Source organism: Lithobates pipiens, unplaced genomic scaffold, assembly GCF_037356315.1.
Source record: "Lithobates pipiens isolate NorthernLeopardFrog02 unplaced genomic scaffold, aLitPip1_a1.2 Scaffold_25, whole genome shotgun sequence".
Lineage (NCBI taxonomy): Eukaryota > Metazoa > Chordata > Amphibia > Anura > Ranidae > Lithobates > Lithobates pipiens.
Window position 1 is genome coordinate 111,802,643 of NW_027507787.1, and position 13,257 is coordinate 111,815,899.

Consider the following 13,257-nt stretch of genomic DNA (forward strand, 5'->3'; position numbering starts at 1 on the left):
GGGGAGAAGGTTTCCCTGTCCCCGGGGGGGGGGGGGTGAGAAGGTTTCCCTGTCCCCGGGGGGGGGGAGAAGGTTTCCCTGTCCCCGGGGGGGGGGGGGGGAGAAGGTTTCCCTGTCCCCGGGGGGGGGGGGGGGGGGGGGAGAAGGTTTCCCTGTCCCCGGGGGGGGGGGGGGGAGAAGGTTTCCCTGTCCCCGGGGGGGGGGGGGGGGGAGAAGGTTTCCCTGTCCCCGGGGGGGGGGGGGGGAGAAGGTTTCCCTGTCCCCGGGGGGGGGGGGGGGGGAGAAGGTTTCCTGTCCCCGGGGGGGGGGAGAAGGTTTCCTGTCCCGGGGGGGGGGGGGGGAGAAGGTTTCCCTGTCCCCGGGGGGGGGGGGGGAGAAGGTTTCCCTGTCCCCGGGGGGGGGGGGGGGGAGAAGGTTTCCCTGTCCCCGGGGGGGGGGGGGAGAAGGTTCCCTGTCCCCGGGGGGGGGGGGGGGAGAGGTTTCCCTGTCCCCGGGGGGGGGAGAAGGTTTCCCTGTCCCCGGGGGGGGGGGAGAAGGTTTCCCTGTCCCCGGGGGGGGGGGGGGGGAAGGTTTCCCTGTCCCCGGGGGGGGGGGAGAAGGTTTCCCTGTCCCCGGGGGGGGGGGGGGGGAGAGGTTTCCCTGTCCCCGGGGGGGGGGGGAGAGGGTTTCCCTGTCCCCGGGGGGGGGGGGGGAAGGTTTCCCTGTCCCCGGGGGGGGGGGAGGTTTCCCTGTCCCCGGGGGGGGGGGGGGTTTCCCTGTCCCCGGGGGGGGGGAGGTTTCCCTGTCCCCGGGGGGGGGGGGGGAGGTTTCCCTGTCCCGGGGGGGGGGGAGGTTTCCCTGTCCCCGGGGGGGGGGAGGTTCCCTGTCCCCGGGGGGGAGGTTTCCCTGTCCCCGGGGGGGAGGTTTCCCTGTCCCCGGGGGGGGGGGGAGAGGTTTCCCTGTCCCCGGGGGGGAGGGGGGGGAGGTTTCCCTGTCCCGGGTGGGGGAGGTTTCCCTGTCCCCGGGTGGGGAGGTTTCCCTGTCCCGGGTGGGGGGGGGAGAGAAGGTTTCCCTGTCCCCGGGTGGGGGGGGAGAGAAGGTTTCCCTGTCCCGGGGGGGAGAAGGTTTCCCTGTCCCCGGGGGGGGGAGAAGGTTTCCCTGTCCCGGGGGGGGGAGAGAAGGTTTTCCTGTCCCCGGGGGGGGGGGAGGTTTCCCTGTCCCCGGGGGGGGGGGGAGGTTTCCCTGTCCCCGGGGGGGGGAAGGTTTCCCTGTCCCCGGGGGGGGGGGGAGGTTTCCCTGTCCCCGGGGGGGGGGGAGGGGGGGAGGTTTCCCTGTCCCCGGGTGGGGAGGTTTCCCTGTCCCCGGGTGGGGGGGGGAGAGAAGGTTTCCCTGTCCCCGGGTGGGGGGGGGGAGAGAAGGTTTCCCTGTCCCGGGGGGGGAGAAGGTTTCCCTGTCCCGGGGGGGGGAGAAGGTTTCCCTGTCCCGGGGGGGGGAGAAGAAGGTTTTCCTGTCCCGGGGGGGGGGGGGGGGAGAAGGTTTCCCTGTCCCGGGGGGGGGGGGGGGAGAAGAAGAAGGTTTCCCTGTCCCGGGGGGGGGGGGGGGGGAGAAGAAGGTTTCCCTGTCCCGGGGGGGGGGGGGGGGGGGAGAAGAAGGTTTCCCTGTCCCCGGGGGGGGGAGAGAAGGTTTCCCTGTCCCCGGGGGGGGGGAGAGAAGGTTTCCCTGTCCCGGGGGGGGGAGAAGGTTTCCCTGTCCCGGGGGGGGGGGAGAAGGTTTCCCTGTCCCGGGGGGGGGGGAGAAGGTTTCCCTGTCCCGGGGGGGGGGGGGTGAGAAGGTTTCCCTGTCCCGGGGGGGGAGAGAAGGTTTCCCTGTCCCGGGGGGGGAGAGAAGGTTTCCCTGTCCCGGGGGGGGGGGAGAAGGTTTCCCTGTCCCGGGGGGGGGGGAGAAGGTTTTCCCTGTCCCGGGGGGGGGGGGGAGAAGGTTTCCCTGTCCCGGGGGGGGGGGGGGGTGAGAAGGTTTCCCTGTCCCGGGGGGGGAGAGAAGGTTTCCCTGTCCCGGGGGGGGAGAGAAGGTTTCCCTGTCCCGGGGGGGGGGGGGGGGGAGAAGAAGGTTTCCCTGTCCCGGGGGGGGGGGGGGAGAAAGAAGGTTTCCCTGTCCCGGGGGGGGGGGGGGGGGGGGAGAAGAAGGTTTCCCTGTCCCCGGGGGGGGGAGAGAAGGTTTCCCTGTCCCGGGGGGGGGGGGAGAAGGTTTCCCTGTCCCGGGGGGGGGGGGAGAAGGTTTCCTGTCCCGGGGGGGGGGGAGAAGGTTTCCCTGTCCCGGGGGGGGGGGGGGGTGAGAAGGTTTCCCTGTCCCGGGGGGGAGAGAAGGTTTCCCTGTCCCGGGGGGGGAGAGAAGGTTTCCCTGTCCCGGGGGGGGGGGGGGGAGAAGAAGGTTTCCCTGTCCCGGGGGGGGGGGGGGGGGAGAAGAAGGTTTCCCTGTCCCGGGGGGGGGGGGGGGGGGGAGAAGAAGGTTTCCCTGTCCCCGGGGGGGGGAGAGAAGGTTTCCCTGTCCCCGGGGGGGGGGGAGAGAAGGTTTCCCTGTCCCGGGGGGGGGGAGAAGGTTTCCCTGTCCCGGGGGGGGGGGGAGAAGGTTTCCCTGTCCCGGGGGGGGGGGGGAGAAGGTTTCCCTGTCCCGGGGGGGGGGGTGAGAAGGTTTCCCTGTCCCGGGGGGGGAGAGAAGGTTTCCCTGTCCCGGGGGGGAGAGAAGGTTTCCCTGTCCCGGGGGGGGGGAGAAGGTTTCCCTGTCCCGGGGGGGGGGGGAGAAGGTTTCCCTGTCCCGGGGGGGGGGGGAGAAGGTTTCCCTGTCCCGGGGGGGGGGGGGGGTGAGAAGGTTTCCCTGTCCCGGGGGGGGAGAGAAGGTTTCCCTGTCCCGGGGGGGGGAGAGAAGGTTTCCCTGTCCCGGGGGGGGGGGAGAAGGTTTCCCTGTCCCGGGGGGGGGGAGAGGTTTCCCTGTCCCGGGGGGGGGAGAAGGTTTCCCTGTCCCGGGGGGGGGGGGGGGGTGAGAAGGTTTCCCTGTCCCGGGGGGGGGGGAGAAGGTTTCCCTGTCCCCGGGGGGGAGGGAGAAGGGGGTCCCTGTTCTCGGGAAAGATGGAGTGGGATATGGGATGGTCTCACTTACCATGACATGCAGGTCCCTCATTTATGCTCGTCTGGGCTCCCTCCAGCAGCACAGATGGGTGATCAGCATATCCCCAGGGAGCACAGCTACGGCTGGACAATCTGGCAGCAATTGATGGGTACAGTGGCTGTGTTTGATAGCACAGTGGCGGCAATTTATGGGCACAGTGGTTGCGTTTGATGAGCACAGTGAGGCGGTGTTCGCTGGCACAGTGAGGTGTTTGCTGGGCACAGTGAGGCAGCAATTTTGGGTGCAGTGAGGCATTTGCTGGACACAGTGAGTCGTTTTCTGGGCACAGTGAGGCAGCAATTTTTGGGTGCAGTGAGGCATTTGCTGGACACAGTGAGTAGTTTTCTGGGCATGGTGAGGTGGCGTTTTCTGGGCACGGTGAGGTGGCGTTTGCTGGGCACAGTGAGGGGCATTTTTGGGCACAGTGAGGGGCATTTTTGGGCACAGTGAGGTGGCGTTGCTGGGCACAGTGAGGTGGCGATTTGCTTGGCGCAGTGAGGTGGCGATTTGCTTGGCGCAGTGAGGTGGCGATTTCTGGTCGCAGTGAGGCGGGCGTTTTTTGGGCGCAGTGAGGCGGCGATTTCTGCGCGCAGTGAGGTGGTGTTTGCTGGGCACAGTGAGGCGTATTTATTGGCAGAACAATGTACTGTATATGTAGTGCTATGCCCCCCTCTCTAAGCTCCGCTCTATCTCTCCCTCCCAGCAAGTCTCCGCCCGCTTGAGTCCTTAATTTTGGTCGACCGCTGAACAAATATCCCGCGCATGCGCTAATACAGCTTGAAGCCATAATTTTTCTTGACCAGTGAAGAAAATCTTGGGGTGGGCGGGGCTGCTGCTGACGTTCTAACCATCTGTTCAGCTCCGCCCGCCCACCCGCCAGTCTCCGCCCCACTCGAGGCCTGGAACGCAGGCGTTGTGCCCAAACGCACACACTGTCCCAAAACGCACACACTGTCCCAAAACGCAGACATTGTGCCCATATTCTGCTGATTTAATAAATACACTGCATATTCTGCTGATTTAAAAAATACTATACATATTGGTGCTGCCGATGATATAATAAACCCACCGCCCGCCCGAGTCCATCAATTTTCATCACCAATAAGAATGTGCCTGAGTGCATAATTTTTCTGGTCAGTAAACAAAGATCCTGCGCATGCGCGATTGCTGTTAATAGCAGCTGAAGCCATAATTTTTCTCGACCATAAGCAAAGATCCGCCCATGCGCGATTGCTGTTAATAGCAGCTGAAGCCATAAATTTTCTCGACCATAAACAAAGATCCAGCGATTCAGGGGCATGTTAGTGGGGTGGGCGGGGCTGCTACTGACGTTCTTAGCATCTGTTCAGCTCCGCCCGCCCACCCGCAAGTCTCCGCCAACTTGAGTGTAGAATTTTTAACCACCGCTTAAATAAAGATCTTGCGCATGCGCCGTTAATATCACGGACTTGGCGCATGCGCAGTAAAGGCCCGCCGTCAGCAGTGACGGAGCTGCACCGGAAGTGACGGGGTGAGCGAATTTCACAGGTTGCAGGAAATTTTACAACAGCGGCATGTTTCCCGGGAACACTGCTCCTCACCGATGCTGGTAAACAGCCATTGGCCGGCTGTTTACCCATGTGATCAGCTGTGATCGTTGCACAGCCGATCACTAAAATGTAAACAAACCGTGGTAACTAGATGTTACCGGTTTCTCCTCCTCACACAAAAAAAATAAAAATTCTTCATTTTGCAAAGAATTGTGGGAAAAAATGACGTCTTAAAAAAAAACTCACCCTGCTGCTTACTTAATACCTTGGAATGTCTACTTTCTAAAAAGGGGTCATTTGGGGGGTATTTGTATTTTCCTGACTTGTTAGTGTCTCAAGAAATGAGATACACCTGATGTACTGAAGGCCTGATCAGATGTGATACATTTTCAGTGATTGGCACCATAGTTTGTAGACTGTATAACTTTCACAAAGACCAAATATACACTAATGTGAGTTATTTTTACCAAAGATATGTAGCAGTATAAATTTTGGCCAACATTTATGAAGGAAAATTGCTAATTAGCAAAACTTTATGACAGAAACAAAGAAAAAGGCATTTTTTTTTCACAAAATTGACATGTTTTTTTAAATTTTTTTTTATTTATAGCACAAAAATAAAAAACCCACTAGTGATTAAATACCACTAAAAGAATGTTCTATTTGTGTGGAAAAGACGCAAGTTTCATATGGTTACAGTGTTGCATGACTGAGTAATTGTCATTCAAACTGTGAGAGCGCTGAAAGCTGAAAATTGGTCTGGTCAGGAAGGGGGTGTAAGTGCATTGTTTCGAGGTGGTTAACCACTTGACCCTTAAACACCCTTAATAACAGACCAATTTTCAGCTTTTGGTGCTCTCACATTTTGAATGACAATTACTCAGTCATGCAACACTGTACCCATATGAAATTTTTGTCCTTTTTTTCACACAAATGGAGCTTTCTTTTGGTGGTATTTAATCACTGCTGGGTTTTTTATTTTTTGTGCTATAAAAGAAAAAAGACCAAAAATTCTGTAAAAAAAATTTTTTTTCTTCATTTCTGTTCTGTTTTTGTGCTTAAAAAAAAAAATCTGTAAAATTAGCCTAATTTTTGCATAATGTAAAAGATGAAGTTATGCTGAGTAAAGAGATACCTAACATGTCACTCTTAAAAATTGCACATGCTTGTGGAATGGCGCCAAACGTCGCTACTTAAAAATCCCCATAGGCGACGCTTTACATTTTTTTTTACTTGTTACATGTTTTGAGTTAGAGGAGGTCTAGGGCTAGAATTATTGCTCTCGCTCTAACGTTCACGGCGATACCTCACGTGTGATTTGAACACCATTTTCATATGTGGGTGGGACTTACGTATGCGTTCGCTTCTGCATGTGAGCACATGGGGACAGGGGCGCTTTCATTTTTTTTTTTTATTATTGTTCATTTTACTTTATTTTAGTTTTACTTTTTTTTTCCCCCAAAAATAATTTTTTTTTCCCCAAAAATATTTTTTTTTTATCACTTTTATTCCTATTACAAGGAATGTAAACATCCCTTGTAATAGGAATATGGGATGACAGGTCCTCTTTACAGTGTGAGATATGGGGTCAATAAGACCCCACATCTCACCTCTAGGCTGGGAAGCCTGAAATAAATAAAAAAATTCTGGCTTTGATCGTATTGGCGAGTCGATAGAAGCACCGGAGGACGGCGTCTATGGCTGTGTATTGCAGGGTATCACCGGTTATGGCTGGGTATCTCTGGGTATGGCTGGGTATGGCAGGGTATTGAGGGGTTAAATTTGGTGAGCAGTGATGTGGGCACTGCAGATGCAGCCCACAGTGCTGCTGAAACCTATCTCTTCCCCCTCCGCTGTACCGATCAGTACAGAGAGGGGAGGAACCGGCATCATAACATGACGCCGGTTTGTTTACAAGTGATCGCTCTGTCATTTGACAGAGCGATCACGTGGTAAACGGCCGTGACAAGCGGCCGTTTACCGTGATGCGCCGGTTCCTATGGACCCGGCGGTCACGGGTGCTCTCGAGTGCGCGTCCCAGGGGGCGCGCAAGAGCAGAATTCTGGGAGGCCGTTAATGGCCTCTCAGAGTTAAACAACCGCCCTGAAGCCGTTAATCGGCTATGGGCCGGTTGTTAAGTGGTTATAGTAGCAGGAACTTTTTTTATTATTTATTTTGGTAAAATGCTTTAATGATCCTCTTGGTGGATATATTGCCTGAGGGTTTGTTTAACAAGATTATATATATATATATATATATATATATATAATATAAAAATTTGTACAAAAATCCCCAAAAAGTGTTCAGCAGTGTTCAAAAACATTACATCTCAGATGCTCATCTTGTGCACATCAGCCACCACTTGTACTGAATAGTGAACAATTGTATATAAATAAATTACACAGTGCTGTTTAGCACTGCAATTTGAGTATTTCTAACCACTTAAGGACCACCTCACACCGATATACGTTGGCAGAATGGCACGGCTGTGCACAGGTATTTGCCATTTAATAGCCCAGCCGTGAGTCACGCACACCGGCGGCGCTTTTGCGACCTAGTCCTGGGCTCCGTGGTCGCGGGACTCGATCGCTGTCGGTGTCCCGCAATCGGGTCACAGAGATGAAGAACGGTGAGAGGTAAGTGTAAACAAACCTCTCCCCATGTTTCTTAATGAGCCTGTCACGATCGTCTGTTCCCTGTCATAGGGAAAGACGGTAAGTGACGTCACACGCCAAGCCACCCTCCCAACAGTAAAAAAAAAATACTCACACTTAACCCCTTCAATGCCCCCTAGTGGTTAACTCCTTCACTGCCAGTGACATTTTTACAGTAATAAGTGCATTTTTAATCGCACTGATCGCTGTATTAATGCCAATGGTCCCAAAAATGTGTCAAAGTTGTCCGTGTCCGCCGTAACGTCGCAGTTGCAATAAAAATCGCTGATCGCCGCCATTACTAGTAAACAAAATTTTTTAATAAAAATCCCATAAAACTATCCCCTATTTTGTAGACGCTATAACTTTTGTGGAAAACAATAAACTCTTATTGCGATTTTTTTTTTTTTTTTTTACCAAAAATATGTAGAATACGTATCGGCCTAAACTGAGGGGGGAAAAAAATATTTTTTTTTATATATTTTTGGGGATATATATTATAGCAAAAAGTAAAAACATATTGCATTTTTTCAAAATTGTCGCTCTATTTTTGTTTATAGCGCAACAAATAAAAACCGCAGAGGTGATCAAATACCACCAAAATAAATCTCTATTTGTGTGAAAAATTTGTTTGGGAGCCACGTCGCACGACCACGCAATTATCAGTTAAAGCGACGCAGTGCTGAATCACAAAAAGGGGCCTGGTCCTTTAGTTGCAAATTGGTCCGGGGCTTAAAGTGGTTGTAAACCCTCCCCCACAACTTTGTCCCATGTAAATCAGCATAAAAAACCCTAATGAACACTGCTTGTAGATATCTCCTTACTTAGTATTGTTGTAATCCTTGTTGTTCTGTAGAATGAAGTCACTGAGTATGCCCAGATCTCCCCTGATTTAAGGCACTCTCTCTGTCTTATCTATCTGTTATCAGGACTTCCTATGGCACAACACTGAACTCTGCTAATCACTCAGAGCTTCCTCCTACACACCATGTGACCTCACATAGTCTAAATATTGGCCATTACTGCAGTCTTATCAGATGAAGCCGATAAGCCTGACAAAGGGAAACATTAGACATCGGCACAAGTAAATACTATGAAATAAACAAGTAAGCTATGAACAGGGAAGCAGGGTTGCCATAGAAACTTTGGATTGAGAAGGAGGCATGGTTAACAGTACAGGAAGTGCTCAATGTAAGGGTGGAAATACACTCCACTGTGGACTCAGAAAACAATACTTAAGATGGTGCTGCCTAACCCCTGGAAACAAGTTTTTTTAAAGTTTCTTTAAACGGTAAGTAATATGCTATTTGGGCTGGATTACAGAGGCTATAATCTGATAATGACTTATTATAAAGGACTAAATGAAAAGAAGCATCAGAGTGGGAGAGTTTACTTCCTCTTTAAGTGGTTAAAGTGGTATGAAATCCATAAGATGTAACAGTTAACCACCTCGCGCCCGCCCTATAGCCTAATGACGGCCGTAGAGCAGGCGCGTTCATCCGGGTGGCCGTCCCTGGACGTCCTAATGTTTACTTCCGCAATGCATCACGGAAGTTCTGTGTTCGCCGTTTCCCCCGGGGACAGGCAAACACAGATCGCTGTAAACGGCCAATCACAGCGGCCGTTTACAGCGTGATCGTTGTGTCCAATGGGAGATGATCTCATATGTAAACATATGAGATCATCTCTCAGCGCCGCTCTCCTTTCTCACACAGACAGTGTGAGAGGGGAGAGATGAATGGCTGCAGCGGCAGCCGTTCTGCCTCGAGTTAAAAAAAAAAGTGCCATCCTCCCCCAGCAGTGCCATCCACCCCAGTGCTACCTGCCACCTGCCCCCAGTGCCATCCACCCCAGTGCCATCCACCCCAGTGCCATCCACCCCAGTGCCACCTGCCCCCGGTGCCATTTGTCCCCGGTGCCATTTGTCCCCGGTGCCATTTGTCCCCGGTGCCATTTGTCCCCGGTGCCATTTGTCCCCGGTGCCACATATTGGTGCCATCTGTCATCAGTGTCACGTGGCATTGTCCTGGTGCTTCAAAAGTGTAATAAATAGTCAACAAGTTAGATGTGTAATTTATGTTCCTAGAACACATGATGGCGCTACCTGCATGTTGGGCCTCTCTATGTGGCCAGGCTGTGAAAAAGTCCCACACATGTGGTATTGTAATACTCAGGAGGAGTAGCAGAATTTTGGGGGGTGTCATTTGTGGTATACACATGCCATGTGAGAGAAATAACCTATTACAATGACAATTTTGTGGAGAAAAAAAAAATGAAAAATCTTAATTTTGCAAAGAATTGTGGGAAAAAAATGACAACATCAAAAAGCTCACTATGCCTCTTACTAAATACCTTGGAATGTCTACTTTCCAAAAAGGGGTCATTTGGGGGGTATTTGTACTTTCCTGACTTGTTCGGGTCACAAGAAGCGAGATAGGCCACCAGTACATCAGATGTGATCAATTTTGTGCGATTCGCACCACAGCTTGTAGACTCTCTAACTTTCACAAAGACCAAATAATATCCACTAATTTGGGTTATTTTTACCAAAGATATGTAGCAGTATAAATTGTGGCCAAAATTTATGAAGAAAAATTAATAATTTGCATAATTATGTCACAGAAACAAAGAAATATGCGTTTTTTTTCAAAATTTTCGGTCTTTTTTCATTTATAGCGCAAAAAATAAAAACCCCAGAGGTGATCAAATACCACCAAAAGAAAGCTCTATTTGTGGGGAAAAAAAGGACAAAAAATTCATTTGGGTACAGTGTTGCATGACTGAGTAATTGTCATTCAAATTGTGAGAGCACCGAAAGATGAAAATTGGTCTGGGCAGGAAGGGTGTTTAAGTGCCCAGTAAGCAAGTGGTTAAAGGGTTGACAGGGGGATACAGTGTTAGCTTTTGTTTTAAGCCAAGGAAGCTGCCATCTTGGCCTCTGATAATTCTTCAACTGCCATAATGCTGCATATGTGATTGGTTATGACACCAGCCATTAAATGGTTTGAAAGTATGGTTGAGAGCACATCCAATGTGAGAGTTAGCATTTCCGGCATGCTGGGATTGTAAGCGTACTTTGAAACTATTAAATCAATGGGTTTACTCCCGCTTTAAGTAATTCAGCCACCACATCTGATTGATAAGATGCAGTATATTACATTTTTGGTTTTGTGGTTACTACCACTTTAAAGTGCGTTATTTTGCAATGAATTGCTTTGATTTGTTTTACATTATGGAAGCCTGTTTTTTCTTTGTGTTTTCTTTTTTCTTTTTTTCCTTGCCCCATCCGAGACTGCCTATGTGGAAAGCTGGTGGGTTAGTGAGCCTTATAGGAGGAGCAGTGTTGTTTATTCATCACACTATAGTTTTATATATTTCACTAGTATATAGTGAAAATGTTTTTAGATGGTAATATTGAATGCATGATCTACTAATGATATTGTTAAGTATTTATTCTCGCAGTATATTACATGTATTTTATTTTGTCTTCTAAAAGATGATCGGCACTGCAGCTTAGCATAGCAAGGAATTATCTTTATTTTATTTATATATTAAATAACTAAGCATGTCAATTTATTCTTCCACAGATCACAGTGCACTTACCACAGGCTTGGCATTTGGTCAGAATGCAAAGTTTCTAGCTTCAGCAGGAATGGATCGTAGTCTGCGATTTTACAGCCTTTGATCTGTCAAAGCGTGAATATGCTGCATTGAAGGCCCCTTTTGTGACAAAGTTCATGTTACATGCTTATAACTTTTAACACTTTTGTGCATGTGTACAAAACCTGTGTGATTACTGTGAAGTATTGGGGAAAATAGCAGCTATGCAATTCGTACTCTTCTGTAAATTTGTAGAATTTTAGTTGGTCACTGGACTTACAGCTTTTCTTTATCCTCTTACAAGTAATTCCACAGAAGATTGCTGCAGATCTCTTTGGAACGTTCGCTATTTTACTATTGAACGTTAAGACCATATGTAGTTCCCATGATTAGTTAACTGTGCTTACCACTTTTTTTTTTTTCTTTACTCTTTCCCTTTCTGTCTAGTTTGTAATGTTTTCTTAAATACTTAAATAAAAAATAAAGTATGCATTAATGCTTACATCTCTCTCTAAATGTAGTTGGTGTTATTACCTGTAGATGTTTCAGAGAGACGAATGTGGAAGTGGATACATTATGCTTAAAGTAGTGCGTGTTTGAGCAATACAAGTATGCACATACATCCTAAAATCTGTTTAAAAAGGTAATTTGTTTATCATATAGTACAGGACACCTGCTCCATTAATCGTTTATCCTGGGTTATATGCAGAGAGCTTCAGGTGATTGGACACTGGCAAAAAGCTATTTGGGTAGCCCTTATAAATTTATAAAGGGCTATTAAGGTAACTTGATCTCTCTCCCAACCTAGTTTCACCTAAACCACTGAGGTTTCACCCTGCAGCATCCAGGTTGGTGCCTCTCTGCAGTGGCTTCAGGAACTGCACCCAAACCCCGCTTACATAGTTGGGTTGAAAAAAGACACATGTCCAAGTTCAACCACAAAAAAAAAAAAAAATCATACAATCCCATATACCCAATTCTATACCCACAGTTGATCCAGAGGAAGACAAAAAAAACCCCAGCAGAGCATGATCCAATTTGCTAAAGCAGGGGAAAAAAATCCTTCCTGATCCCCCGAGAGGCAATCTGATTTTCCCCAGATCAACTTTACCTATAAATGTTAGTACCCAGTTATATTATGTACACTTAGGAAATAATCCAGGCCCTTCTTAAAGCAATCCACTGAGCTGGCCAGAACCACCTCTGTAGGGAGTCTATTCCACATTTTCACAGCTCTTACTGTGAAGAAACCTTTCCGTATTTGGAGATGAAATCTCTTTTCCTTTAGACGTAAAGAGTGCCCCCTTGTCCTCTTTGTTGACTGTAAAATGAAAAACTCAACACCAAGTTCACTATATAGACTCCTTATATATTTGTACATGTTGATCATATCCCCCCTTAATCTCCTCTTATCAAGAGTGAATAAATTCAGTTCCTCTAATCTTTCCTCATAGCTGAGTTCCTCCATGCCTCTTATCAGTTTGGTTGCCCTTCTCTGCACTTTCTCCTGTTCCCCGATATCCTTTTTGAGAACTGGTGCCCAAAACTGAACGCCATATTCCAGGTGAGGTATTACTAATGATTTGAACAGGGGCAAAATGATATCTGTCTCTGGAGTCCATACCTCTCAATACAGGAAAGGACTTTGCTCGCTTTGGAAACCGCAGCTTGGCATTGCATGCTATTATTGAGCTTATGATCTACCAAAACCCCCAGATCCTTCTCCACTATGGATTCCCCCACTTCATGGAGGATGCAGAGCCATCCTATAATGCTGCAGTGGGCACTTGATTCTGATTTGAGCGTTCAACCTACAGCACCTTGGTACAGCAGTACAGTAAGGTGCCCTTAGCAACAGGGTGCTTTACAGCTACCGGGCTGTGATCTATGCTTCTGGTGGAGCCCTATCCCTGAAGGTCTTCTCGGTGGCGCAGGGGAAGGCCCTCCTAAAGTGGGTGAGGCAGGAGTTAATGTATCTACCCTTGGGAAGGAGTGTCAAACAGCTGTGTATAAGCTTTTAGAAACAAAGCGCTTGGGATAAATGGCCACATGATGGTGCTAGTGTACCACTAGTGCAATAAAGAAGCCATATATTCTAGGTATATATCCAAGGAACATATCCAGAAGCTCAAGGACCATACAAAGAAACATTTATTAAAAAAGCACAATTTTCCACAGTCTGAAAAGCAATGATTGTAAGGTATACTTGAAGGTCACAAGGCATAAATGTCAGCAGGCACAAGCTACAATATCTGCAAAGGTGGAAGAAATTTTTTATAATTGCCAGTGGCCAAGTCAGCCATAGGGTTCCAGGGAAGTATGCTGATGTTATA

The 13,257-nt window shown here is 49.5% G+C and overlaps 1 protein-coding gene across 2 annotated transcripts in view; it reads left to right on the plus strand.

Moving 5' to 3' along the window:
- The window catches only part of PRPF19 (pre-mRNA processing factor 19), a 563,471-nt gene extending 552,045 nt beyond the window's left edge, over positions 1-11,426 (plus strand). For both annotated transcript variants that reach the window (XM_077454802.1, XM_077454803.1), the window contains one exon: positions 10,912-11,426. In XM_077454802.1, the coding sequence (XP_077310928.1) occupies positions 10,912-11,009 (98 nt within the window). In that variant the 3' untranslated portion in view covers positions 11,010-11,426. The remainder of the gene's footprint in view (positions 1-10,911) is intronic.
- The last annotated feature ends 1,831 nt before the right edge of the window (positions 11,427-13,257 follow it).